At 32.2% G+C, this 26970-nt stretch overlaps 1 protein-coding gene and 1 long non-coding RNA gene across 3 annotated transcripts in view; one reads left to right on the top strand and one right to left on the bottom strand.

Moving 5' to 3' along the window:
- LOC115888412 (adenylate cyclase type 10-like) overlaps window positions 1–26970 on the bottom strand; it is a 98080-nt gene that overhangs the window by 41317 nt on the left and 29793 nt on the right. For both annotated transcript variants that reach the window (XM_030908148.1, XM_030908149.1), the window contains exons 8-14: window positions 20477–20673; window positions 19187–19421; window positions 18825–19080; window positions 14730–14972; window positions 14319–14587; window positions 3314–3466; window positions 1966–2065 (exon numbers count right to left, since the gene is read on the bottom strand). In XM_030908148.1, coding sequence (XP_030764008.1) covers window positions 1966–2065; window positions 3314–3466; window positions 14319–14587; window positions 14730–14972; window positions 18825–19080; window positions 19187–19421; window positions 20477–20673 — 1453 coding nt within the window. The remainder of the gene's footprint in view (window positions 1–1965; window positions 2066–3313; window positions 3467–14318; window positions 14588–14729; window positions 14973–18824; window positions 19081–19186; window positions 19422–20476; window positions 20674–26970) is intronic.
- On the top strand, window positions 7–15418 carry LOC115888414. Its single transcript, XR_004051251.1, has 3 exons — window positions 7–18; window positions 14581–14585; window positions 15376–15418. It is a non-coding gene; the product is annotated as an uncharacterized LOC115888414 (long non-coding RNA).

The raw sequence follows: 26970 nt of genomic DNA, 5'->3' as shown, positions 1-26970 counted from the left end.
ACCAGTCTATATTAAAAAGTATATTATAGATTTTGATTTCACTGTGTCAAATGTGTAATTAGGAAATAATGGAACAAAAACAAGATTATTGATTGAGTGGGACCTCGAAGAAATCGTGAAAGATTTTGTGGGTAATTTCCAATTCTATTTCGATAATTATTATAAATATTAATTTTAAGACTAAGCAACATAAAACGATAAATGCAAAATTCATGAATTCTATCTTTTAGTAAATTTAAAGGCAGGTTTATATAACATCGGTTCTAATCATAAGAACATTTATAAACATAAGAATTAAATCAAGCATTTATTTATTTATACACCAATCATAATATTATCAATAGCCGCCCATACAGAAATTTTCATGTTTTCTAGATAAAATCATCCCTGAAATTACTGGAATAAAATTTTCAGATAACTCTCTATAATAATATATTATGTACTTATAATAGTAAATTATTTCCAGGTGGAAAATTATTTCCTTCCCTGATCATGGAATGAATTTATTCAAATAGAATATGCAAGTCGTGACAACTTTTCTAAAGACAACGCAATAAAGAAACTACTAAACGAGCTGACAGATATTTCTTCAGGTAATTATCTATAAAGTAATAGAGATTTAATAATTTTATATTTATTTTTTTAGGCGCTAGAGCTAAGATTGTTATGCAATTTCTGGCCTATATTTTTCCAACAATAAATATCCCAAAGGAAAAACAAGCAGGATGGTGGAAGCTCCCTCGCTTAGAAGTTACTGAAGGATAACCATAAACCTGAATCTACATAAGAACTTTCTCTAAGTACGCATGTGTGCTTATCTACCCTAGCAAATTCCCTTTTCTGGTTTAGTAAAAAACTTTTCTAATGTAGGTGATAAATTAGTTCCCTCACATCAATATATTATATACACCAGCACACGTTTATTTTGTATTTGATAAAATAAAAGTATTTACTACAACATGCGATTTTTCTAAATTAGTACTTCTTCCTATGTACCTTAGTGAATTACCTCCTCATTTTTTGATAAAACGTTTGTTTATCACACAAACTATATTTTTCATCTGTTTTCAACTACTAAATTTTCTTTTGTAGTACATAATATTTTATTTCAAACACAAAAATATTTATTATTTCTTAACAATTATTATTTTATAAATTACATAATAGGGTTATTGATATTAGGAGAGAAATTCTTTTCAAAATATTTAGATACGGTAAATTAGGTTTTGTCTGTCCCTATAGTTCTTAAGTATTTTATCTAATCTACACATGTTTTTTTTTCTGTGTAAGTTATTTAATATATGCCCAATCCTGTTGCTTGAAAACATGAAATAAAATATCTCCAGTTACTTTTTACAAATAACATAGAAATAGATATTCATTGGTTTGAAATAGTGTAATCGTATTTTAAGGTGTAAAGCTTCGTTCTCAAACTAGTGTACCTAGTATCACTTAAAAACTAGCAGTATCGCGTGCTACACGCCATAGAACCAATAAATTTGTGCTTAATTCAAATACTCGTAGCTATCAATTTTGATTATTATCAAATTTATATTTTAATAATATTATATAATAATAATATAATTATATATAATAAACTTAGTTACTAAACTAAGAACTATGATTGTTTGTTTTTGTAGTTTTGCCAGCGACATATCGTAGTTCAGAGTAGTTCTAAGACAGAGGCTTAATAAGAATCTATTATAGCTGTAGTGAAATGAGTATGTGGAAATTAAAAATTCAACCCTATTAGATGCAACATTTTTGGTAAACGCCTAGGTTTGCTATTTTCATGCAAAATCCCGCAATAACGCATAGCAGAAATCTATCAACGTTTTTCTCTTTAATACTAATTAATACATTTGATTTTTCATTAAACTGTCTCCATCGCTGATTTCCATATCAAATTTCAGACCACGCTTCGATGGTAACTGATGGTGACCAGATCTGTATAGTTATTCTTACCCTACAACTGTCGATATACATTTTCCATCTAGTTTCCATTTTTTCCGATCCACCCTCTTCCATTATTTCTATCCAAAGGTTTTTCTCCTCTTCTGACAATCTATTTTTTAATAATACATATATCATTAGGATGCAGTCATAATACCTGTTTTTAAGAACCAGATATGCACAAAATTTTTATCTATAAATATCAATTAGAAAGAACAAGAAGTTATTTGAAGTTTATATATTTTTTATTTGCCTATCGATTTTATTGGTTAAACGATCTTCAAAAGGAAGCAAGTATATTTTAACAAACAATTTTAATATGACAATGAAGACACTTTTTCAGTATCTGTAATTTAATAGCTTCTTTCGCATAAATGTTAGAAATCGTATTTACAATGCAACGGTCCGACGCGCGACGCGACGTAGGCTAAAGTGGGAAGTGGTGTAATAAGTATATTACTGGTTTTAAGAATTTTTAGCTTCATATCAGAAAAAATGTGATTACTTTCTATTAATTCTTATTAAAAGAAGCAAGAATAGTTCCTATTAATTTTTTTTAGTACATTTATGATATATTGGGTGTTTTTCGAAAGTAGCCCAGTCTTATAACTTTTTATATTTCTTCAGATAAAAAACGATATTTGCTATGTTAGTACGTGACATAAATCAGGATTGATTGACGTATTCAATAAGTTTCTGTCACTTCCTGTTTCACCGGAAATGACAACTTTTGATTTTTAAATGGTACCCTCGATATATTATTACTTTATTTGGTAGAAAATGAAATTCTGAATAGAATCACATATGTCAACTTCTGACATTTTAGCTTAAAAAAATGTAATTTAAATTTCAAAATGTTACCACTATTAAACAATAATAATAATTATATTTTAACAAGCTAAAAAACTACATAGATCGAATTAAACAAGATTTTTTCAATACTCCAGAGGTAATAAAAATAAATATAGCTAAGCATATACTGGGCGTTGCAATTTCTATGTCATACAGTATATTAACCTTTTCTTAGTAAATCATTTTGACGGTTTTCTTTGGCCGTAGAGCGGTATATTTTGTTATTTGTAAATAACAGTTTTAAAATAACAGTTCGTTAAATAACAACCAGCATCTAGTTTAAAATACTATGCTCTGGAAGCTGGAAGCAATATTTAGGTATGAAACTTTTGTTGTGAAAATTTCATGAAAATTGAAAATTAAAAGATAAATTAAGAAAACAACTTAAAAATACTACGTTTAATAATAAAATTAGTAAAAACTGACTTGGAAAATCAATATTTTTCTTTAGCTTTTTCAAGAATATTTTTAGTTAAAAACATTCGAAATTAAATACACCAGTCTATACCTTATCATCATATACAGCGGTGGAAGTATTAAGCCATTTTCATATGCCATTTTTCTCGTTATATTTTTAATAAATAGGCCATTAGATTGTAACAGTGTTATAAGAAAACTTTCTATCCATCCTGGATTGCCATTACTTCTCTCTTGTATTACTCTGAAATATTAAATCTTATAATAAACGTGAATAAAAAATAAAACAGTACACAAGTATATTTGATACCAATTAAACTTTTAGTTACGTAATCAAGGGCACGCTTTTTAAATTCATTGTTGCAAACCATGTCAATATATTCGTCGCCGGGCTGACTAACTGGAATTTAAATTTCCCTCTAGGGATTCAGGTGGTAGCTCTGATGTAAAAAATATCAAGTTGTCACATTTATTTATTTATTTTCTGACATCGTCATTGGTTTTGCCAATGATTAAAGAATACAAGGACTAATAGCACCCGAAACCAAATTCTTACCATACCGTGCCGTGGCACATATTTTTCTTAACTTAGCTGCTTGAAGAGGTATTTATATTTTTGATACGCCTATGGTGTATGTGTTGGTATTATACTAATTAATTACGAAACCAAAAACGTATTTAAATGTTAACAATAGGTACAAAACTAGTATCGACGTATTAGTCTAAGAGCCAGTGAAAGGCTACCTGTATGTATTTTACTGTACATGACATGGGGACTGTTAAGTCCAACGTGGCGAACGCGGCGGGCACCCAGGTAAAAAAGGCATCGACTTTTGGTAAATTTTAAATGTGTTTGACCACGTCTGCCGTTTTGCAATTTGAAAATATATTATTATTATTATCGGAAAACAACAATGGCAGACCATTGTCGTGCGTTTAATATTGTGGCAGACAGTTTTGAAAGTGCCGAAAAAAATAAAATTTTGAAAGTAATTGACCAGATCTGCCATTGATATATTTTATTTATTAGGGTCTTATAAACTTATGTTAATCACAGCAGATGTCTTTATAGTATAGGAGCTGGCAAACATTGAGGTGAACGATATTTATCAAAATTTTCACCTACATGGTCTAATTATACATGGTATATACAAATTAAAATCGACCGTCTGCCGTTTCAAAGTGGCAGCTTTAACTAGGGGGATGCAGTTAAAAAATGGTGGTTTTAAGATTTGGTGAACAATATTGATCAAAACTCATATTCACTCACTTAAAGAAACAACTAAAGAATGTGCCGAAATCACGTGAGCAGACGATTTATTTGACAGCTTAACCCTGGCAGACGCCTGTCAATGTGGCATATTTTACGGTAAAGTGAACGACAATTATTACACATTAATTTTGGTGGATGTATTCCCCTATTAGTAGGTTAACTAAAAACCATATGGCAGACGAAATATTTGACAGCGTTTATGTGGCAGACGCTGTCAAAGTGACAAGCTCACTCTTAGTAAACAATATTTATAATCGCTTAAATTGGTAAAATAACATAAAGTACAAGGGTATTTTTTAAATTTAATAAAGCAGACGCCCTATGTGACAGCTTAACTTTGGCAAACCCTTGTATTACACAATAATTTTGGTGTGTGTACAAGTATTACACATTAATTTTGGTGTGTGTATTCCCTTATTAGTACGTTAACTAAAAACCATACGGCAGACGAAATATGTGACAGCGTTTCTGTGGCAGACGCTGTCAAAGTGACAAGTTCACTCTTATTGATAAAAAATTAAAATTACTCAAATTGGTGAACTAAATATTAAACAACTTTGGTAAATGATATACAAACATTTTTATTGAAAAATTGGTTAGGTTTGGTGTAAAATAAAAGTAAAAGTAAAATAAATAATTATTCGTTAACTACCATAAAACAGGATTTTTAAACCTTAATAAAATCAGTCTCTCGTTTGTATTCATTAACAAAACCTAAGAAGACTTCAACAAACCTAAAACTATTATTAAAAATATATAATAACAAAGAACATATTCTATAAATGCGAATCTAGTTCCCCAAGTATTGTAAAAAAGCACATTTCTTAAAACTATAAAATAGTTAGGATTTTAAAACATCACAAAATCAGTCTCCCATTTTTATTATTTTACAAATAAGTAACCTAAATAACAGAGAACTTCAACAAATCAACAATCCAGCATCATTCTAAAAAACATTTCTTAAAACTATAAAACAGGATTTTAAAATATTGCAAACCAGCCTCCCATTTTTATTCTTTCACAAATAAGTAACCTAAATAAGAGGGGGAGAACTTTAATAAATCTTAACGTATTTATCTAAACAAAAATAAAACAAAAAAAAATATCTCCTACAAATGAATCTAGTTCAAACATCGTTTCCAAAAAAATATTTCTTAAAACCTTAAAGCAGGATATGTAGTTATATCAAAGAGACTAATAAGTTCCCAAAAACTTGTTGAAAAATGTTGTTTTGACTTTTCCAGAAGCATTAGGACTTCTGATTTTGAGCCATATAGATCGATTTTATTTAAAATATCTATCTAATTATTCTAGGTGGACAATAAAGTTTCACGACAATCTTCTGAAATTCGAAAATAAATATCCCAACTTTAAGAGAGAATTTATGAATGGTTGTTTTAAAAATTTTGATAGCGACCATCTCTTTAACATTGCAACCGGAAAAGCTGCTGACATAAAGAGTGAAGAGTTTTTGTTAAATATTTTAGAAAATGGAAATAATTCTCACTCTAAATTTATAGAAGAATGTGCCATCGACATCACGAGATTTGAGAAGCCGATCAAAAAAATTCAAATCAAAACCTTCGCAAACGAAGGGGTAAAATATACGCTTCGTCAAAAAAATTCCATTTGTGAATTAAAACTGGAAAGAGAATGCTATAAATTTTATCAGAAAAACGAACATGTTATTAAGGAAATAGCACAAGAATATACTATTTGAGCATGAAGAGGCCGATACTAAAATGTTGTTTCATATAACAAATACTGTTTGCAAAAATATAGTTATACGAACTTCAGATACAGATATTCCAGTTATTGCATTAGCGCATGTTGACCAATTTAAAAAAGAAAATAAGCTTGTTTGGATGGAAACTGGTCAAATTTCGAATAATTCGTTAAGATATATTAATCTTACAAAGATACAGGGCTCTTTAGGATCAACTCGTAGCCAAGCACTACCAGCATTCCATGCATTTAGTGGTTGTGTTTACGAAGCCTCATTTTATGACAAAGGAAAAAAGAAACCTTTTGCAATATTAAAAAATATATAGCAATCGAACTCAAGCTGCTTTTTTGTCATTGGGGTCAAAGCCAATTAAAGACATCCCTCAGGAAACACTAAATACTCTGGAAGGCTATGTTCGCAAATTATACTGAAAACCAAATTTAATAGATAAGGCCAGAATGGAATATTTTATTAAAACTTGTGGATGCATACCAGAAAAAAATCCAGTTTTATTAAAGTAACATTTTAATGCTCAAAACTTTCCCCCCTGCAAATCAGTATTATTGCAAAACATTCGAAGGACCAGCCAAATTGCTACAATTTGGACGAATGCAACCAAAGCTACTCCAAAATTTTACGATCGACTAAATAATGGTTGGATATTGAAGGAAAATAAATTCGATATATTGTGGTTTGAAGGGCATCAAACGTCCGTTCAACTTGGTGATATTTGACATAAATCTGATTTAACTAACGAAAGTGACGACGACGGGACGCCGACGCAATTTTGATTGAATCAAGTGACGAGGAGGGTGATTTCTTAGAGGTATAAATAACGACATATTTTGTATTTTGAAATTTTGCAACAAGTTTTTGGGAACTTATTAGTCTTTGATATAACTACATATCCTGCTTTAAGGTTTTAAGAAATATTTTTTTGAAAACGATGTTTCAACTAGATTCATTTGTAGGGCATATATTTTTTTGTTTTATTTTTTTTAGATAAATACGTTAAGATTTGTTAAAGTTCCCTCCCTCTTATTTAGGTTACGAAAGGTTATTTGTGAAAGAATAAAAATGGGAGGCTAACTTGCAATATTTTAAAATCCTGTTTTATAGTTTTAAGAAATGTTTTTTTAGAATGATGCTGGATTGTTGATTTGTTGAAGTTCTCTCTTTTATTTAGGTTACTTATTTGTAAAATAATAAAAATGGGAGACTGATTTTGTGATGATTTATTTTACTTTTACTTTTATTTTACACCAAACCTAACCAATTTTTCAATAAAAATGTTTAAATGTTATTTACCAAAGTTGTTTAATATTTAGTTCACCAATTTGAGTAGTTTTAATTTTTTATCAACAAGAGTGAACTTGTCAGTTTGACAGCGTCTGCCACAGAAACGCTGGTCGTGTGCTTTCTTAAATTTAAAAAATACCCTTGTATTTTATGTTATTTTACCAATTTAAGCGATTATAAATATTGTTTACTAAGAGTGAGCTTGTCACTTTGACAGCGTCTGCCACAGAAACGCTGTCAAATATTTCGTCTGCCATATGGTTTTTAGTTAACGTACTAATAAGGGAATACACACACCAAAATTAATGTGTAATACGTTTCGTTCACTTTATCGTAAAATGTGTCACTTTGACAAGCGTCTGCCAAAGTTAAGCTGTCACATAGGTCGTGTGCTTTCTTAAATTTAAAAAATACCCTTGTATTTTATGTTATTTTACCAATTTAAGCGATTATAAATATTGTTTACTAAGAGTGAGCTTGTCACTTTGACAGCGTCTGCCACAGAAACGCTGTCAAATATTTCGTCTGCCATATGGTTTTTAGTTAACCTACTAATAGGGGAATACATCCACCAAAATTAATGTGTAATAATTGTCGTTCACTTTACCGTAAAATATGCCACTTTGACAGGCGTCTGCCAGGGTTAAGCTGTCAAATAAATCGTCTGCTCACGTGATTTCGGCACATTCTTAAGTTGTTTCTTTAAGTGAGTGAATATGAGTTTTGATCAATATTGGTCACCAAATCTTAAAACCACCCTTTTTTAACTGCATCCCCCTAGTTAAAGCTGCCACTTTGAAACGGCAGACGGTCGATTTTAATTTGTCTATACCATGTATAATTAGACCATGTAGGTGAAAATTTTGATAAATATCGTTCACCTCAATGTTTGCCAGCTCCTATACTATTATGGAGTACACATTTCAGCAGACAACAAAATCTGAACTACTGTATCCGGTCAGATGTATGCATAAACTAATAACTTTAATTATAATGATTGGTAATATGACACATTTACAAAATTCTCATTCGAATATTTGGATGCTCAATGGAACTGGAAATAACGTAAGGTATATTGGCGTCACAAATATTTATTAAAAAGCTTGGTGAATTGTTAGCCAAAATCTTAATCGGCTTCCATGCCTTCACAGGATGTGATCTTAATCCGGCTTTTTTCCCTTTATTAGGAAGATATTTTCTTCCCTTTATTAGGAAGAAAAGATCTTTTACATTACAGAAAAAAAAGTTGAATTTCAACAAGCATTTGGGATGCTTGGTGAAGAAAAGTTGACAGAGAACCAGTTATAATAGGTCAGTGGCGTGCGGTGAAATTTATACAAGGGGAAGCGACTCGCAGAGAGAAACTAATAACTAAAGTGAGAGGGCTTGTGGAATAGGGCATTTCGTAGACAAGTTTATTTTGTCACCGCGCATACCAGACGCGCATAGCGTTTAGGCGGTCAAAAAAGGAAGTTTTCAACTTTGCAAGTTAAACATTTGACAGGATTAATTAGATTGTCAGTAGCTTTTTCTGTTTCTTAGTTCTAGAAGGAGATAACTAAAATCTGTTGATAATCGGATTAATAAATTGTTTTTGATTGAATGTACCTGTTTTTTTACCTTGTGAGAAGAGAAGATTATTGTCATATAATTGTCATTATTGATTATTTGAGATTCCACGATTATTCGGCATTTTTGTAATTTTTGTTTTGTGGTTGAGACCCAGACAAAACGTTTCTTTTAAAGGTAAGTTTTATCACGGTAATTATTTTAGCATACCTAATAGTAATAGTGAGTGCACATAATAATCGTACATTGCTAATTTAATTTTTTTAATTTAAAACATCACATTCTTTTCTGATACTTATGGAACGACTAGGTATTATACCTGGTATTATTTCCAGTAATACAAATTATTTTCTACTGCTAGGTTCTTGTTATAGAATAAAGACTATCAAAAACATTGAATACCTACGGGATACTCATACTCTGTGCGAGCTCCCAACCGTGCTTCCCTGTTCACTCCCAACCAAGTTAGATAAAAAAGATACTGAAGATTGCAGCCTTGAGTTGGAGTATGGCAAGGAGTATGGAGTTAAATAAATTATTATGTTCCTACACCGTATTTTATTTATAGGTTTCAATGCTTTAAAGTCTAATAATAAATTTTCGTTGTCAACAAAATAATCTAAAAAAACTACGAAGATTTCTTATTATAAATTTGAAAGATTAAGATTCGGTTCAAATATACAAATTTTAAATTTTTGGCGCCAGTATATAGGTATGAATGCAACCTACTATATTGATAATGCGCTCATAGTTCGGGTTAGACGCCAAAGGCAGCGCCACTAACACAGTCTTCAAAAATTAATCGGTCTCTCTCACTTTAGGTTGATCGGTCTCTCTCACTTTAGTTATTAGTGTTCTCTCTGGCGACTCGATAGTTAATAAATAAAAGTCGAAAAATATTTTTAATCTACGACAATGTCATTATGACACATTTCACATTGTCATTTGGGTGTCATTATGGCTTTCATAATAGCACTAGTGGCACTAGTGCTATTATGAATTCATAATAACACGCAAATTTTAAAATAAGAAACAAGCAAAAAAATGTACCTAAATACGTTTATTTATTGTCAACATTATAATATCAGTACAATTGGTTAAATTAATTCCTGACGAAGACAGGTGAGTTAGTTTTTTAGTTTAGAAAGTAAATTTATTTCCTGAGTGATGCTTGGACTTGTTGAAGACCGACCCATCATTGCCAGAAATGTTACCCAAAATATTACATGACACTTTTTTCTTATTTTCTCTGGAATTTTCTATATAGCTCTCTGCCACTGTGTGAGAGCACCAACCACCATGTCTTTTAACAGTTAATAAATCCATTCCTGAATCTCCAAGCATCGACGCAGACGATCTACGGAAACAATGTCCAGTGTATTCTTGTGGATTTGGAAGACTTAGGAACAATTCTATTTTATACGGCACTTTCCCCAAAATATTAATGCCAACGGGTTGCTTAATACATTTTCCATTTCTCTACCCCACAAAAAATCGAGTATGCTCTGTGTTGCTTGGACACATAGCTATATATCTTCGAACCATTTCCACCATATTTATTCCTTCAACATTCCCTTTCGTTATAAAAAAAATCTCGTGATATCTTTGTTTTTGTAAAAGGAATAATGACATGAATGCATTGTCCTTCATCTTTAACATTTCGCAGCTGCAGATTTGTCAACTCGATACGCCGCGCCGGCAGGCTCCCGCAAGTCTCACTATCAATGAAACTTTGGTCAGGAAATACGTTTTATCATCGGCTTCCAATAAAAAACGAGTTATGTCTTCTTTTCTTAAAATTCTCAATTTTTTTGACGGGAATCCTTATGATTTTCGTTTTAGAAATGCAATTAAATGGACGTACTTACTAATATCTGTATTTTTCTTCACTGATATAACTGAACGTAGCATGGAATAATATACCCAAAGTGATGAAGCCTTCCTATGTTTTGAAAGGTGTCCAAAATATGCCAGGAGAACCTTTTCGTTACTACTATTCTTGATTCCTTTCCCTTTACACCAATCTTCATGTTTTACATAGGCTTGCTCGTACGTTTGTCTTGATGTTTCGGGAAGTAGGGAATCGACAACGTTTTGCATAAAGGGCAAAAGGGACACTTTCAGAATCATCCATATTAATATTATTTTTTGCTTTTTGCTAAAACTGAACGTTTGACACAAAATTGAACATCAATAATTCAGTTGTCAAAGTCAAAATGGAAACAATCAACAAGCACGGTTACCTCGGCGTCGACTAATATGGGCACATGATAATTTTGAATTTTAATTTTTATGAGGATATCTCTGATATTTTAAATTAAATCAAATCTCTTGGGATCGTCCCTCGTGTCGCGTCGTAGATTAAATTTTGAATGATACACGTTCGATACGAACTTTTTAATGAAACTTGTGTAACTAAGCCACTCGGCTAATGCCTCGTGGCTTAACGTTACACGCGTTATTATAATAATGTTCGTATCAAACTTGTGTCATTAATAACTATAACAGATCACATATAAACCACTCCCTAGATTCATATTACTTGCTATAAATTATTAATTAAAAAGCTTGTTTTCAACGTATAGGGAATGGACCGCGCGCGCCTGCAATAGGTATTTAACAGCATTCAGAAATTTACTTGCCAGCTTTATAATGCAAAAAAATTAATTGACGTTGATGCTAAAAGGTACCAACTTTTCGACAGCAATTATACAGCTTCCAACGTCAATTAAAACTTCAGCTAAAAAATACTTAATTTTGATGCAAGCCCAAATACCAACATGTTAGAGTGAGCTTTACCAGCAACTTCTAAGAGCACATTATATTTCAACAGTTTGGACAAATGCTCACAAAAAACAAACCGACGACATTAGACCCGTTAGAGTATGGTTGGATTGAGCAAGACGAGAAATTTGTGTTCAAATGATTCGAAGGAAATCAACTTCCAACCTTTGTGAGTGACTTAATTACCCAAGTCTCTGGTAAGTTCATAGTAATCAATTCTTTATCGACTATGTTCGGATTAATTTACAAATTACTTTTATTTCATAATTTACGTTTTATTTTTACAGATTCCTATTCAATGGACGATGAAGACGAGTCACACCATGAAAAACATGATTCCGATGACGATGAATAAAAATTCAAATTGATAAAAAAGAAATTATAAAATAAATTTCTTTTTTATCAATTTGAATTTTTATTCATACAGAATATGCTGCCGAAGTTTCCGGAATACAATTCGGACAACCCTGTAGAATAGCGATTTAAAAATAATAGGTAAAGCGATTCTTCAAGAAAAAAAATTGTAAATATACTAACCTCAGATGGTTCACATGACGGGTCCGGAAAATACCTACAAGCCCAAGAGAAAATCAGACAAACGGCTTTCTCCTGGGGTAACAATACCGTCATCAAATGAATCAGATCTTCCTTGGCCTTTTCAGGGACCACTGGCCACCGGTGTCCAGATCTGCAATGATTGAATTTAATTTTGCAACTTCGGCACACTAAATCGGCAATAATTAACTTATATTGTTTGGTTGAGAAAGTTGTTGATTTTAATTTTGACTTTCAAAGCGTTCTCGTAGTTACTCATGGCGTTCCTTACATCCAGATCTTCGTCTTCCAGTAACACCATAACTATATTGATGACGGTACACAGTTCATCGCCTAAAATAATGGTTTATACAGGGTGACTGTTCCAAGATAAAATATACTATTGTTTGAAATTTTCACTACACTTTTTTTTAAATAATATGTGGGCAAAGTTGGGCACATTTTAAAAATATTTCTACTTATAGGCTAGGCGCATTCTTGCCGGTGCTGCCACCATCGGAGAATATCGAATATGCGTGCAATATTCACGTTTTAAATTCATTTTTTTAAATTTTGTCTTATATAAATAAAAAGAAGAAAATCAAATAAAATACTTGAATGATTATTTGCTGACTGCGTTATACCTAGATATTTGAAATTCTTTACTTTTATATCATCAACCTTATATGATTTATAGTATATTGTTGACAAAATTAAATATTAATTTCTATAAATACAGTGATAGAGTAAATCATATTGATGTAAAACAGGGAACGTCATAAACGTACATCTGATCGGATAGCAGTCACATTTTGTTGTCTGCTGAAGTGTGTACTCCATAAAGACATCTGCCGTGATTAATATAAGTTTATAGGACCTCAATAAATAAAATATATCAATGGCAGATCTGGTCTACTTTCAAAATTTTATTTTTTTTTCAGCACTTTCAAAACTGTTTGCCACAATGTTAACGCGCGATAATGGTCTGCCATTGTAGTTATCCGATAGTAATAATATATATTTTCAAATTGCAAAACGGCAGACTTGGTCAAAAACATTTAAAATTTACCAAAAATCGATACCTGTCTTACCTGGGCGCCCGCCGCGTCCGCCACGTTGGGCTTAGTGAGTCCCCATATCATCATGTACAGTAAGTATAAGGGCCTCACTGTACAAAACCCTAGGTCTGGTCAAATAGCCCTTTCACTGGCTCTTAGACTATATAGCACACATATCAAGTACATAAATATAAATTCAGCAAAATAATTATCGAATTCAATAAGAAAACACTAAAAAGTTGAAGTGGACTGTTTATTTACCTATCAAACGTAACTCCTGGCTTTTTCTTACTGCTGCGGCTTTTACACTTGAAAGCTGAACAACTAATCACCATTGTAATAAAGTTTATACAAAGTTTACCACACACAAACTATTAAAAATCGCTAAAATTGTCGCTGATGACCAGCTGATAATCATTCGTTACTGCAGCCCGTAAATGGGCGTTACATTTTCTTGTATTTCTTTAGAGATTGGTTTCGACACTTTAGTTTTGTATTACAAGTTTTTGGTTTAAATGAATTGTGTTGTGATATTTTAAGCTTAAATATTTTTACCAGCAAACCTAGCAGACGAACATTGTTCTTTTTAGAACCTTTTTTAGTGCGAAGTGTACAAGCTTAAAAGCCGTAAAAAACTCATCGCAACTTTATTGGAATATTTTGGTGGTGAAATGATATTTTGGAGGTGAGTTTTGTTGATCTAAATAATAACTGTTTATATATTTATTTTTCTTTCCAAAAATATTTTGATTAAAAGAAAATATGTAAAAGTGGGTAACTCTGTGTCGGTTAAGCTTAACCACGTGACTAAAAGTTTATTTGATATGAATTATATGATGTATGTTTTTCATACTTCTCCAGATCTGCAGGAATTGCATCTACATCTAACATTTGACAAACTAAACCAACGTGAAACCACTTATCTATACATTTCATTTGTATTACTTTAAATGATCGCATTTTTATAATTTCAGTGGCCACGGGACTTATAAGGCTTCTTAAACCCATAGTGCCAACCGTAAACACTAGATTTAATTTTGATAAAATGCTTAGCAGTACCCAGGACTCGTCGTCAACATATTCTGTATTGTCTATTGCTATCACCCAAAAAACAGAAAAAGTCTGAAAAATTATATATTTATAATATAACTAGAAAACCCGTTAAAACTTTAATTCGGACGTTCAATCACTGAGTTAGGTGTAGTTATCTGAAAACAATGAAAAGGTGCTTCCAAACAAAATTTTTAATCTAAGCCTAGCTTACCGCATAACAAAATCCCTTAAAAATTCTTTTTAATTCTTTGTATTTGACTTTCCTGTCCATGAAATGGAAACCCAATGGTTCACTAAAGTGTACGTTGAAAATGTTGTTTAAGTAATAGGAATTCCCTTGCATATTAACTTTTCCTAATCGTCTTAGAATCTTATTTTCTTTTTCAGTGGATGAAGTTTTTTCAGTAAGTCCCAAAACAAAGTTGAATATTAATCTTATTGAGGTATAAGACTTCTAAAAAAGAAATAATCAAATAAAAGATATGTTCATTGGCGGATACAGAGGGGGTCCATAGGGCCCGGGCCCGGGCCCGCCCTAAAATCTATGAATTGGGTTGAATATTGGCTTTTGGGTTAAAAATAGCGCTCTAAAAGCATATTCTACATTATTTTTTATTTGCCCCCCCCCCCTAAAATAAATTTCTGTATCCGCCTCTGGATATGCTCTTACAATTGTTTTACTTTAGAGTTTCATGGAAACCTATAAAAGTATTAATTGGCGTAGAGGAGATCGAGTACAGGTGTCAATATTATTGGCACTTACGGAACTCTGTACCCCAGAAGCAAACAAACAAAACAAAAAAAAAAGTCACAAAACATAGTTTTGAGAAAAAGGAATTTAAAGTTCTTTTTTGAAGTTATTTCCTAATTACTCGGTTATTTTTAAACCTATGATTGTAATATTTGGTGCATGAACAAATTATTTTGAACTTTTTTTTTGATTGGCTTAACATAATTTGTATATTGAAAAAAGAAACATTTACAGGATTTAACTTATACTGACCTTAACTTATATTAAGTCCCTATTTATGCTAAAATGAATAAAGCTAAACCATTTTAAGTTCAAATAATAGTATATTACTGATATAATAATAGGACAACATTTAACAGAAAATTGCAAAACAGGTGTTATGTTGCAATTTGGAACCAGGGCCGCTATATGAGGTAGACATATTCGGTGTTAAGATTTGAACGCCGGTGTTAGGTGTTGATGACCACTGGTGTCTCAGTCGGTGTACCGCTGTCAACACCGACACCGGTGTTTATCTCAACACCGATGTTTACAAACATTACGATGTCGGTGTCGGTGTCGATGTCGATGGTACCGTTTGTTTGTTTTTTTAGTTTTTTTAATGTAATATTTTTTAATTTATTTTACAGCTACGAATTTTTGTTTCTTTATTCTGTTTTTGATTAAACAATTTTTTACTTTATAATTGTTTTTCTGACGCTTCCACTTTATTTTAGTGATTAGTCTGGCAAAAAAATATATTTAAATTTGAAAGCTTGAAGTTAAAGTTGGTGCGCTTTAATAAAAGATAAAAATATGCACCGATACAACATTATAATTATCAGGTTTATTTTAAACTTGTTAATTAACATTATTTCTTTTTTAACCTGTTTACCAAACACCAGTGTCTATATCAAAACCGGTGTCGTAGTCAAAACCGGTATCGAGATGAACACCTGTCCAGACCAACACCGGTGGCGAGATGAACACCGGTGTTGTAGATGAACACCGGAACACCGGATAGCCCATATTTGGCCACCGGTGTTAGCCCATACACCGGTGTTAAAACGGTGTTCTGGTGTTTGGAACAGGCCTAATATGGGGAGCGGCAATTTTTTAATGCAAACTGGGAATGTCCTTCATTATCATTAATCATAAGTCTAAAAATCTTTAATTATATGCAAAAAGTAGGGATAAGTGACTTAATATTCCAAAAAAATCCAGTATTTAATTTAACGTCTATTTATTAAGTTTCATATATATAAAAAGACTTTCAAAAATATCACATTTTCAACTAATTTAAAAAAAATCGTATGAATGACACAAGACAAATTCAATCCAATAAAATATTTTCCAATTCAGTAAATTTATTTCGCTAACATCATTACTTTTTAGAAAATTAAAAAACTAATTACACATTCTCATAGCCACTTTGTTAGGGCTATCTAATAGTATTTTTATATTTTCAAATTGGCTGAAAAATTGTCAGATGCAGCTGCCAACTTATTTTTTTTAAATACGGACCTGCATTTTTTATTTCAGGTTTTGAAAGAACTCCTGAGTACAAATACTGAGTACAGTTTGGGTACCTTAACAACAATAAAACTATTTAATTATTATTTAAAATAACTTCAAGTCCCACTCTGGCTGTTTAAATTATTTAATCTGATTATATTCATCGCAGTAACATTGAGCAGCGCTAATTATTTAACTTCTACAAACTAGTTTCTAATGCTCTACATGTTCGAAAGGGTTACCAGTTACCACCCTCCCTATTGCACAAATTTATTTTTCGTTCAATTTTATTTATAGCTCTTTGAACTTTCTTCTTATACTTCCGAATGCATTTTGTACTCTTTATTTGTAAATGCCCAAAATAGCTACCCCAAAATAGCTGCTTTAATACATTGACTTATGATATTTTCTGGTAGCTTCAGCTCCTTTAAGTTGTTCTCAAAATCAATGTGAACCAGACCATTGCTTGAACTGATGAGTGGTATTATTCGGGATGCTTTTAGATGATAGGTTTGCCTCATATCGAAAGCCAAGTCTTGATACTTCGAAATTTTTTCCCTTGCAGTTTTGACTACGCTGTGATCTAGTGGTACAGCTACGTCGATTAAGTAGGCTTCCTTTTCGTTTTTATCTATCCAAACAATGTCCGGCATATTATGAACTACTGATCTGTCTGTCTGTATTTGCGTATTCCAGTATACTTTATGATGTTAGTTTTCCTCTAATTCTTGTAGCCTGTATTCAGAATATTTCTTTTCAGAGTTCTTGATTTTTAGATACTTTAGCATTTCTAGGTGAATAACCTTTGTTATGTTGTCGTGTCTTTCCGTGTAGTGGACTGACGCAAGACTCTCACATCCAGACATACAGTTTTGTTTTAAAATGTGCCTCCTATAAACTCTAGTGCTAACCACTTGATCTTGTATTGCACATATGAAGCCCTCGGTTTCTCCCATGAGGTTAATGTTTGTAAGGAATTGTATAGATCCACTTTTATCAATTCCTTCTGCCTGGCTTTCGTTGGCATACTTTCCATGCAGAGGCTTTCCTCGAAGTTCACTCAGCTGTTCCTGAACCGATGGAACTTCCTTTATATTATTTTTTATTATTTTATTGCATTTGATTTTCCGTATTCAATGTTTTACCCCACGTCAATGTTAAGTTTGAAAGCTTATCAATATTGTAACGATGAATAGATTTAATATTTAAAAATATCAGAGCCGGACTTGAAATTATTTTAAATAAATTGTGTTCAAATGTCCGGAACGAAAAAAAATTAAGTGTGGCGTATCATTGTACTCAGGAGACCGAGTTCTTTCAAAACCTGAAATAAAAAATGCCGGTCCGTATTTAAAAAAATTAAGTTGGCCTCTGTATCTCACAAATTATCAGCTAATTTGAAAACATAAAAATACCATCAGATAGCTCTAATAAAGTGGCTAGAATAAGTAATTAGTTTTTAGATTTTCTAAAAAACGACGACAGGAAAAAATGACGACAAAAAAACGTTTTTTTCCAAAAAAAGCAGCAATCCTTGAAATATTTAAAACTTTTTTGATCCCAAAGTGCAAATTTGCCCCAATTTAACCATGTTCTTGTCTATTACGGTTACCGAGATACCAATGCTCGTACCCCGAATTTGTAGCACCCTGTATAGATATATACAACAAAAAGTTATTACTCTTCAAGAAAGTTAAAAAACATATAGTTGGCACCCTCTACAAGTAGGAGTCATACGTAGTCATACTGGTATCGAAAGCCGAATTTCTCGTGTCTAAAATCACCCAGACACTGATTTCATCCAAATATCGACGTTAGTTCCGATTATTTGGAAATAATCGATATAAAAATGAAAACTTCTACACCCTGTATCTCCAAAACGAAGCATTTTAGAATATACATTTATACGAACTTGTTTACTTATTTCATCTGCAGAACATGCTGCCGAAGTTTCCAGAATACAATTCGGACCACCATGTATATTGGCTCTTGCAACGTTCAGTCGCAATTGTCAACAGACAACATTTTTTAGTGTTTCTAAAAAAATATATTGCTGTATACCTGTGAATCTGTTTTCGTCAAAGTAACTCGACTAATAGGTGTCGCTGGATCTGTAGAAAATATCAGTTCCTCTAACAATCGAGTTTTTCCTTGCCTCGATTCGCCCTGTATTATGAGCATGCCAAAAAATTCTCCCTCGTTTATTTTCATCGTAGCTGATTCCTTGGCCACTTTATACAAGTGCAAGTATAAATCAAGTTCTTGCTCTCTGCCGAGTAGAGGTCTTATGGAGACACTCAGGGCTACGTCCCTAGTACTGAAATAGATCATTGAAATTTATTGTCTTATCTCCACGTTTTTATTGCATTATTTATTATTAAGAGAATTATTTTCAAATATTAGTTATTATCATGAAGGTTCACCTTTCCACTTCTTTAAATTCATATATAGGGCCGGGATTAACTATGCCTTTCAGAGGCTTGTACTTTTGTAGGATAAAGTTTTTTGATTCAAGTTTGCTGTGCAAAAATGTCTCTCTATCGCACGTCACCCTGTTTGGATACGCAACCATCAAACGAGCGGCTTTGTTAACTATTAAACTTATAACTGTATATTCTCTACGTAATGAATGTCCAAATGCTCCGCAATATGTTTTTCCTAATAAATTAAACAATACATACATTTAAAGAAACATCACAGAAGCTTTGAATTATTTTCCAGTTATTTCAGTTGAATCTAGAAGTATCTTGATTTGTTCCTATCTCATTAGTTTTAGTGGTTTTAGTTTTTAAATGGGTTTGGGAATTTTGTATAAATTGTGTGCAAAAATAAATAATTTGTTTTTAATTTACTTTTCAATATTTTCTCTTGTTTAATTATTTTGATCGGAATGTTCTTATTAAATTCAAATATTTCTAAATTCAAATCTGCACTCAAATGCTAACTCTGATACTGGACAGTGCGCGCGATAGTGCTGGTCCAGGACCAGGAGGCACTGATTTTTTTTGTACTTATTTTTCAAGTTAGTGAATATATGTGTATAGAAGTACCGTATGATCGAATAAAAACAGCGTCAGCGATGGCTATGAAATGAAGATCAATGATATTTCCCATATAATGGAATAATAATGGCATATAATAGGAAATGTCATCGATCGTTATTTCATGGCCATCGCTGACGCCGGACGCCGTTTTTATTCGATCACACGGTATATTCGGATGTGTGTGGTGATATTAAATGACAATTTGTGAGTCTGACTAAAATTTTCGGATGGGTTCACTAGATAAAAATAAAATAAAATAAAATAAAATTAAATTAAAGAAATTATTAACACTAATAATTATGGAAAGATTAAAAAGGGATAGAATATTTCCAGATATTTAAATCTATTTTCAAAAAATTATTATTTCTCGAATTATTTTAAAGTACACCGCTAAGGAAAACTGGCAGTAAGCGCCATTAAAAAATAAGGAAGAATACGGGCCATGTAAATGACGTCTAGGGCTTGACCTCGCCAAAAGTATCGTCGATTGTCATCTCCCAGCTGTCTTTGACGCCGTTTTTTTCTATCGTATGGTATAAAGAATCCCAAACCAAAGAATTCTAGCAAAGGAAAACACTAAATCATCACAATACAGCAAACCACTTTTACTTTTACACTGGACGCGCGTTTTGCTAACCATGATAATGAGGTAATAAGGACAAATGCTACCTGTTGTGACAGCTGCTCCTACACCCATTATATTTTCAATTTTAATTAAGCTGTCGTAACACTCTTTGGCACATTTCAAAGCTATTTGACATTCCATTTCGTGTTTTAGACCACGCAAACCGAAAATAACCAAAACTAGCAGATCTTTATCGAATATATTGACTTTATTTAGACATCCATAATTATCTTTTACTATCCTAAGAGTAAGCAGATTTAAAATAGATATATTTTTATAAAAAATTTAACTTAAATTGAGACAATTCGACGACCATATCTTTACATCCCGTATATTCAAAATGTAAATATAATCTGTCAAAGATTAAGATCTAACACAACTAACTTTCCTTTAAATTAAAAAAATAATTTAAATAAAGATAAATTATATATTTCTGTCAATTTTTCGATCTCGTCTGTCGAATGTGTCCTTTCTGTCGTATAGACTATGCATATACAGGGTCAGGCAATAGTGCGTAGGGCATTTGTAGCTCCTAGAATACAAATCTTGAAAATTTTGTTTCAGTGTAAACCTAAAGTATGTTCGATGATGCATTTCAAGAAAATATCTTAACTTCTATAGGGTAGCTCAAAAAAGTGTAAGTGGATCAGGATGATTTTTTTAAATAGAACACCCTGTTTATTATTGCATTTTTGGCTTACTTTGAGATGACTTTACATAATCCTACGATATGAGGATATATATTTTGTTAACTTCACAAATGAACTGAATAAATAAATAAAAAATATGTATTTTTCAACCTTCCTAAAAAAAATTATTGCAAATGCAAAAACCTATCCTGAAATCAACAACAATAATTTATTTTAGATGGTCTGTACTTAACTTTGCTATAAATATCATAATCTTAAATCATACAGGCTGTCCAAAATTCTACGCCAAAGTTTCTAAAACATAAAACAATATTTCTTTGTTTTTATTTTTAACAACCTGTATTTTTTTATTATATGGAGAGTTAAAAGATGATCATTTGTTGTATTTAAAGGATTTCAAAATTTTGCAGATACACACAGTATTATTTCTTATGTCTCGGTCAACGGTAAAATACGAGAGAAAAATTATTGCGTTGGGTGGCTTTGATAAAAATTTACTGTGGAAAATGCCATATGAAATATAAAACAGCGAATATCTGCGAAACAGTTAAACATTTTAAAATACTCTAAATATAAAAAAATGTTCATATTTTAATTCTCTCTCTACTGAAAAAAATGATATACAGGGTGTTCAATTTAAAAAAAAACAAAGAGAAATTATTTTATAATTTAGAAAATTTGGCGTAGAATTTTGAACATCCTGTATGATTTACGATTACTATATTTATAGCAAAGTGAGTAAAGACCATTTAAAGTAAATACCTAATTTATAAATGTGGTTTTTGTCTTTGACCACAGATAACACATAATCCAGATGGCCATTGCTTACGGAACAGCATGTTTTCGATGAGACAGTTCCCGATTAATGACACAGAGGGCGCCTATAGCCAAATCTAATAATATTTTTAAAACGAACGAATTTGGAGCCACACCACGGCCACGCGATGTGAAGCGACGTAGCTGGTTGTTCACATTTATAAGCAAATTCCCGGTCAAACCCAGGGAAAATGTATATTGGGACTTTAATACTAGACAATTGGATATGAAAATACTAGTCGCAGTGGATGTTTGAAAGTCAGAATTTCTAGATGCATATGTATGCTATTTATAGCCATGAAATTTATAATTTAGATTTTATTTTTATTATTTGTCTCTTAATATTCATTAGCTGAAAATAAGGGTAAAGGTTATCTATATAGTAATAAATAAAATTTGGCACATAGGTTCCTTAAGTGATGTAAATGAGCACTAAGAAGGGATGTTTTGAAAATTCGACCGCTAAGGGGGTGAAATTAGGGATGAAAAGCTGCATAAAAATTTGTTAAAATCTGGTTTAAGAGTATGAAATTTTTCACGAGTGCTCCTTGACTGACGTAATTGAACACTAAGGGGCAATTTTTGGAAATTCGCTCGTTAAGGGGGTGATATGGGGGGTACATTTGTATACAAAAAAAAGCATGTCCTAGGACTACGAAATTTTGCACAGAGGTGCCTTAAGTAGCGTAACAGTTCGATTATACAAAGCGATTTTAGGAAATTCTTCTACTAAGGGGTGAAACTGGGGGTGAAATTTTGCATACTTTTTTAAAATTAGTCCGAGGAGTTTGAAATTTGGAAATTGTTAATTAAGTGACGAAAGTGAGTACTCAGAAGCGAATTTTGGACGAAATAAGGGATGAAAATAGAAATAGCGAAGAAATAAGGGATGAAAATTGGTATAAAAATTTGTTAAAATCGGTTTTAGAAGTATGAAATTCTGCGTAGACGTTCCTTATGTAACTTAATTTAGCACTAAGAGACAATTTTAGGAAATTTTCCCTCTAAGGGGGCGAAATGAAGGGTGAACGTTCTGAAAAAAAAATCTATCCTAAAAGTATGAAAATTTGCACAGAGGTTCATCAAGTAATGAAAGTTATACTCAGAAGCGAATTTTGGGCATTCATCCCTTAAGAAATAAAGGATGAAAATATGTACAAAAATTTGTTAAAATCGGTTTTAGAAGTATAAAATTGTTCGCAGACGTTCCTTATATAAGGTAATTTAGCACTAAGAAGCAATTTTTCGAAATTTTCCCTCTAAGGGGGTGAAATGAGGGGTGAACTTTCTGAAAAAAATCTGTCCTAGAAGTATGAAAATTTGCACAGAGGTTCCTCAAGTGATGAAAGTGAGTACTCAGAAGCGAATTTTAGGCATTCGCCCCATAAGAATTAAGGGATGAAAATTTGTACAAAAATTCATTAAAATCGGTTTTGGAAGTATGAAATTTTGCGCAGACGTTCCTTATGTAACGTAATTTAGCACTCAGGAACAATTTTTGGAAATTCGCCCTCTAACGGGGTGAAATGAGGTGTGGACGTTCTGAAAAAAAATTGCTTGTTATTGCTAAATTACGTTACATAAGGAACAAACAGAATTTCATACTTCTAAACCCGATTTTAACAAATGTTTGTACAAATTTTCATCCCTTATTTCAAGTGCAACTATATAAAAATTATACAGGGTGGCGCCTCTCATACGACTCGGAGGCTCCAAGGAGAACGACCAGTTCGTATTGAAATGAAATTTTGTGAGCATATGTAAGTTAATTCTGCGCACGTTTTAAAAATATAGAGAGTTCTACAGGGTGTCCCCAAAAAAAGTTACACATCAAATTTGTGTTTTTTTGTAACGGAATACCCCCTTTATTAATTAATTTTTAGATTCTAAGAGAAAAATAAAGGTGTGTTTTATTAGGGAAGTATATGACTGAAATGTAAGGTTTTAGACTTACTTAAGATTTTGAAGAACAATTTTTAAATTTCAAGAAAAACTACCTAAATTGGAATTTACTCTATTGCACTTTAAATCAAATTAAAACCTGACCCATAAAGTTATACAGGGTGGGGCAAAATTAATGCTGAACATTGGTATAACCTGTATAACTCCTTTAATACCCACCCTGTATAACTCCTTTAGTTTAATTGAATCACCCAGAATATTATTCCGATATTCAATGGGAAATTCATGTCACTTCCAAATACTATTAAGGTTGCCGGCCTACCCCTCAAACAAAGATTTTCCTAGATATTTTCATTTCTATGATTTAGTGTGAATAGATCTTTATTATTTGATAAAATCTAGGGTGGCTGTGATATGTCTGACGTTACCTCAACTTAGCTGTCAAATTAGTTCAACTTTAGCAACTAGTTATCATTTTGGATCAGTTCGTCAGTTGAAACAAAAGAAAATCTAAGAAATTTTCCGAAAATAGAAACTTATCCTACATCAGAGAGAATTGATATGATTCTATTAGTTAGCTCCTGATTTTATCTAGTCTGGGTTTTTTATTTGATTAACATATATCAAATAAAAAAGCCCAGACTAGACAGTGTTAACAAAACTCGACCAAACCAAACTATTGTCTGAAACTGCATTTTTTTACTTACTAAATATGAATTTTACTTTGTTTTGTTGATCTTTGAAAGGTGCATAAAGTCGAATCATTTTAGATTGGACATTTAAATTTTATGGGATTTTCGGGATCCCGGAATTTAATATCCGGATTTTGGAGATAAACATACACGCCGCCGGGATCCTGGGAGTTCGGGATTTCAGGAAACTTTAGGGTACGAACATAGTGGAGGCAGGTTTCTGCTTTCCGGCAACCAGCGCCGTCTCTGGGGACCTATTCTTGACCACATATCGCTCACATCTCGCATCTCCGAAAAAGCCATATAACAATACACGTGATGCGTAACTTTGCGTATATGCCGTGTATTGTTATATGGCTTTTTCGGAGATGCGAGCAGGGTTCGGAAGTAGTTAATTAAGAGGAAATTTACCTGATTAACTAACCTAACCTAACCTAACCATATCCAAACGCCGCTCCCGCCGCGCCGGCCCCGCACATAGGGGTATTTGGTCTATAAACCTGGCCAAAAGTGAAATCTTTTTATTTTCATTTTTTATCTTAACTGAATACAAATCTATAAATACTAAATGTAAGCGCGTTTATTAGCTTTTTTTAAGTCGTAAGTTGACTATCTAATAAATAATATATTTCAATTATAAGTATGAATTATCTTGAGTGTATTCTGAAAATTTCTAAGATTATAAAATAGTGGAATTGTTTGTAGTGCTTTTTTTGCAAATTGTTTATAATATCGTTCGATTGAAACGTTTCCTTCTATTCTATTTCTTTATAATGTTTTATATTTAAAAAATCAGAGGCATTTTTATAAGGTGTAAGACTATTCGGCAATATTCCGCATGGAAATTAGTATCCGTTCAATGCTTAAAGTCTCCAGCTTTGGAATATGTACAAAAATCTTGCCAATATTTGCCACTGCCAAAAAAAACATTGATTTAAATAGATTCTTAAAGGAAATAGTCTTTACCCTATAACACCCATCCTCGCTCAAATATCGTCTATAATATACAAATTACTTTCTTGTTCTAGCATCCTCATCCAATTGCTTGGTTTTGCACAGAATGGCCCTATTTGATCGGTGGAAAGGGTTTCAGAATAGAGGAAAAAATATTGTGTAGGAAAAACAAAATGAGGTTCCATATTAGCACCCTCTCCTCTAATAATTAATATTACTAGCAAAAAAGCAAAAAAATCATAAAACATAATTTTGGCCAACTTTTAGTTCTTAATACCCTCTGTGCGCCGTCGGCGCCTGCAAAAGCAGAAATAAATAAATTTTCGTTCCGGTAAAAGCGAGAACGCCGATGAACGCTGGTTGACGGCTCCTACCTGCTTTCACTGTGAACTAGCCGATTTGATAACACGCTTTAATTTTTCAAGGTTATAAGCGCGAGGCGGCGCGGCGCGGCGCTACTATGTAACCATATACAGGGTGTCCCAGAAATACGTGCAAGTATTTTAACTTAACTGGTAGTATAGTTCAACCCCAGAAACACGCCTATGAGGTTTTTTTCTAAATATTTTTTTTTGAAAATTCGGAATTTTTTGAAAATATTTTTGGAATTTTTTTGCAATTTTTTTTAGTTTTTATTTAAAAAAATAATTTCTTGATAATATGGCAACATAGGTAGTAGATTAAATTTATAAGAAAGAAAATCCAGAAAAGATCCAGTGGTTCTCAAACAAATCTCGAAGTATTGGAAAGAATATGTAAGGACCAAGAACTATTGACTACAATAAAACGACGAAAAGCAGCATATTTTGGTCATATTTTTCGAAATAACAAATATAGTTTCCTACAGCTGATCGTTGAGGGAAAGATTGAAGGACGACGAGGCATCGGGCGTAAACGGTTTTCCTGCATGCGGAATTTGCGCCAGTGCCATGGTTTAATATAGGAGAGGCAAGTGCAATTATCCGTTTGGCTCAAGACAGGGAGGAATTCCAATTGATGGTCGCCAACCTCCGATGAGGAGAAGGCACATGAAGAAGGTTCTCAAAATTTGAGCAAAAAATCATTTTTTTTGGAAATTTTCAAAGTAAAATAACTCCGTTATTTTGGACTTATTTGAAAAACGATAAAGAGAAAATGTGTTTCTTTTTTCGAGATCTACCACCCTTTAAAATACTTGCACTTATTTCTGGGATACCCTGTTTATAACAATACACGTGATGCGTATACGCAAAGTTGCGAACGATGTCAAGAATAGGTACCCAGATTGGCGCTGGCTACCAGTAAGCGGCAAACCTGCTTGCACTGTGTTCGCACACTTAGTCGTGAGATGATGATGTACAGATACATGTCATGTTGATTTGGAAGTGACAATCGATAAGATTTATCATATAATTTTACATACCTATTAAACGACAGCGATCTTCATTTCCAAGCCCACTCTCATGCCTTTTTTTTTCTATCGTACGGTATATTCACTAACTGCATTACCTACTTATAATTTATAACAGTTTATATTCACTGATT

This window comes from Sitophilus oryzae, unplaced genomic scaffold (assembly GCF_002938485.1).
Source record: "Sitophilus oryzae breed Bouriz unplaced genomic scaffold, Soryzae_2.0 scaffold_738_pilon_pilon, whole genome shotgun sequence".
NCBI classification, from domain to species: Eukaryota; Metazoa; Arthropoda; class Insecta; order Coleoptera; family Curculionidae; genus Sitophilus; species Sitophilus oryzae.
This window is presented reverse-complemented; position numbering and strand designations above follow the sequence as displayed.